Here is a 2,411-nt window from a genome sequence, read left to right as displayed (position 1 = left end):
CTAGGTCGATAGGAGAGTATTGAGATAAGATACACTCCATGCCGGATAGAGGCCGGGTGGTGACGGCGGAAAAGAAGGTGGTGAATAGAAGGCGCCGCTGGGCTGTTGCTGATATTGATAAGTGTAATCGAATGCACAGAACGGAGGAGGGCACCATTCCTGCTGCAAAGGAAATGGTGGTAAATACCCCTGGAAGGGAGGAGTAGGGGCTTGGGGTGTGAAGGACTCTTGCTGATAGGGAGCGGGTAATGGAAGTGTCGAACTTGTGGAGGTCGATTCCGGTGTTGACGGTCTCGAAGGAGAGAAGATCCACGAGATCCTTTGAAGAATTGTAATGAAGTGGTCGTGTCCGTGGTCTGATGTTCCACTTTGCCTATGAAACTCGGCCGTCTTGCTTCTTAGGTCGATTGCTGTTCTCAGGTCTTCAAGTATGTCCTCAGGTATTTTGATTCCGTCTTGAACGGTTGAGACAGCCAACTGAAGATGACTGTTCAGGGGAATCGTGCTCGGACGGTTGTAGAGAGCTCTGATCCAAGACAAAACGTTGTCTGTGGCTTGCTTGTATTGCCCGTAAAGCTTCCCGTACTCCGGGTTGAGGATAGACATATTGAACAGATGTAACAAATATGTGCAGACAGGTATAGATGTCGGTAAGATTGAAGGCAAAATTGAATGATTCGTCCGAAGCGTGTCGTATGCCGAGCTATTTGAGTCCGTTGGTGCATCCGGATTTGTAGAGAACGAATGTGTTGTTGAGTTCGCTGTTGTAAGAGCGAGCGTGCTGCAGAGTGTGCCGAGTAGTATGTTGTGTGTCGCCGAGCGGGCGTGTGTATGTTTGTGTGTTGAGTCTGTGGAGAGCAGGGCAAAGAAATATGGGACCATTGGGCTTTTGTACTCGAAAGGAGAGGGTCCCGGATGCATTTTAGACACATGCTGCACCAACTGAGTATCGCTGGGCGTAGGAAAGTTGCAAAAGTTTCTTTGAAGATTTAACACACCCAGAGCGACTCATCAACTTGGGTAACATCTTGATTGAGTAGGGGACCGCCACGCCATCCATCTCCTCCGGCTGGATGATTGGTCGAGTCCCCTGAGTGAGGCTTTTGGCCCAATGGGTGGTTTGACTGGATCGCTTTGGATCAGCCCCATAGTGTTGCGATGGTGGATAAATCGTGAAGCCGTTTTTGGCAAAACGGCATCTCGACTTGAGCGTGAATAACGTCCTTTCCCATCAAATGCATAGCAGAACCCTCACGTAACAATTTTTGCAGCGGACATGGCTCCCCTGTGGAGACCCGTGAAGACAAATGTGCTCACCTTCAGATTATGAGAACGATTGGATGAGTACAGAGCGGCTTGAGAGCTGCATGCACCGGCAATTGAGCCCAAAGACTTGGTATGTAGCTTTGAAGAAGTGCCCATATGCGTTAAGCATCAGGCCTAAAGGATTTGCTCGGTACAAAGCAGAATTGAGCCTCATTCTTCGCTAGATTCTGACTCCAAGTCTGATGAACCGGGTGGCTAGAATTGCAGACTTGATGCTGGTGGCTGTGTCAGGATTTTGCCCCTACTGCAAGACAAGGTGGTCAATGCGCAGCCTGAACCACTGGTCGAACTTGATATCGTGTCCATCGGTAGATCACCTGGGTCAAGTTGACTCATGAGGAAGTACCAATTGACATCTTGTGAGTGGAGTCAGGACCACTTGTTTAGACTTTCGACCGAGCTCGAAACAAAGTCTATGTCGACTTGGTGAGAAAGGAAAAATGGGAGCATGGCTGAAGAGTTGGGCGATATGAAGAAGGCTGAGCTAGTATCATACTGCTAGGAGGCATGCGTGAAGTTGAGATTTTTGGTTCTTGTGCTGCTTATTAACTTTCACAGGCCGGAAATTGATGTGTGGCGCGTCTTCAGACGCGCGAGCCGACAAAGTCATTGTGTCTGCTCGAGGATGGGCTTAAACAAGACGAGGCCGGTCACGGCGGAAGTCCCCTTTTGCTTAGAGCGGTGATTCGGTTGATTTGGATGGAATGGCTTGTCTTTCGCTGAACGGAAGAGAGAGAGAGAGAGAGAGACTCCAGGAAGCTGTATTCAATAGTTGCGAGTGATGGCAAGGAGTTCGGATAATTTACGCAGAAACCTAATTCCGCATCTTCCGTCTTTCATCCGAGCTGGGATAACCCAAGGAGCGCGACGTTGTATCAGTTTCAAAGTGTTTTCTTCTCAGATGTAACTCTTAGGTACGGAATATATATTGCAGCAATATGACGTTCTCGACAATTTGGCAGCATCTCAGTGTTCATCAAGAGCGCCGCCCAAACGAAGGCATCAGTGCCTCTAGAAAGCCTATGTAACCCCAACGCCAAGCCAAGTAACAATCACTCTCAATTTTCAACACCATATTTACTTTA

The 2,411-nt window shown here is 48.6% G+C and overlaps 1 protein-coding gene across 1 annotated transcript; it reads right to left on the bottom strand.

Annotated features, from left to right (window-relative positions):
• A1O5_10396 (uncharacterized protein) lies at nucleotides 1-606 on the bottom strand (the record flags this gene model as incomplete). The annotated part of the gene is made up of 1 exon (XM_007750972.1): nucleotides 1-606. The coding sequence occupies one exon, from the start codon at nucleotides 604-606 to the stop codon at nucleotides 1-3; it is 606 nt and encodes a 201-aa protein (XP_007749162.1).
• Between the last annotated feature and the right edge of the window lie 1,805 nt (nucleotides 607-2,411).

This window comes from Cladophialophora psammophila (genome assembly GCF_000585535.1).
Source record: "Cladophialophora psammophila CBS 110553 chromosome Unknown aczJe-supercont1.20, whole genome shotgun sequence".
Classification (NCBI taxonomy): domain Eukaryota; kingdom Fungi; phylum Ascomycota; class Eurotiomycetes; order Chaetothyriales; family Herpotrichiellaceae; genus Cladophialophora; species Cladophialophora psammophila.
This window is presented reverse-complemented; position numbering and strand designations above follow the sequence as displayed.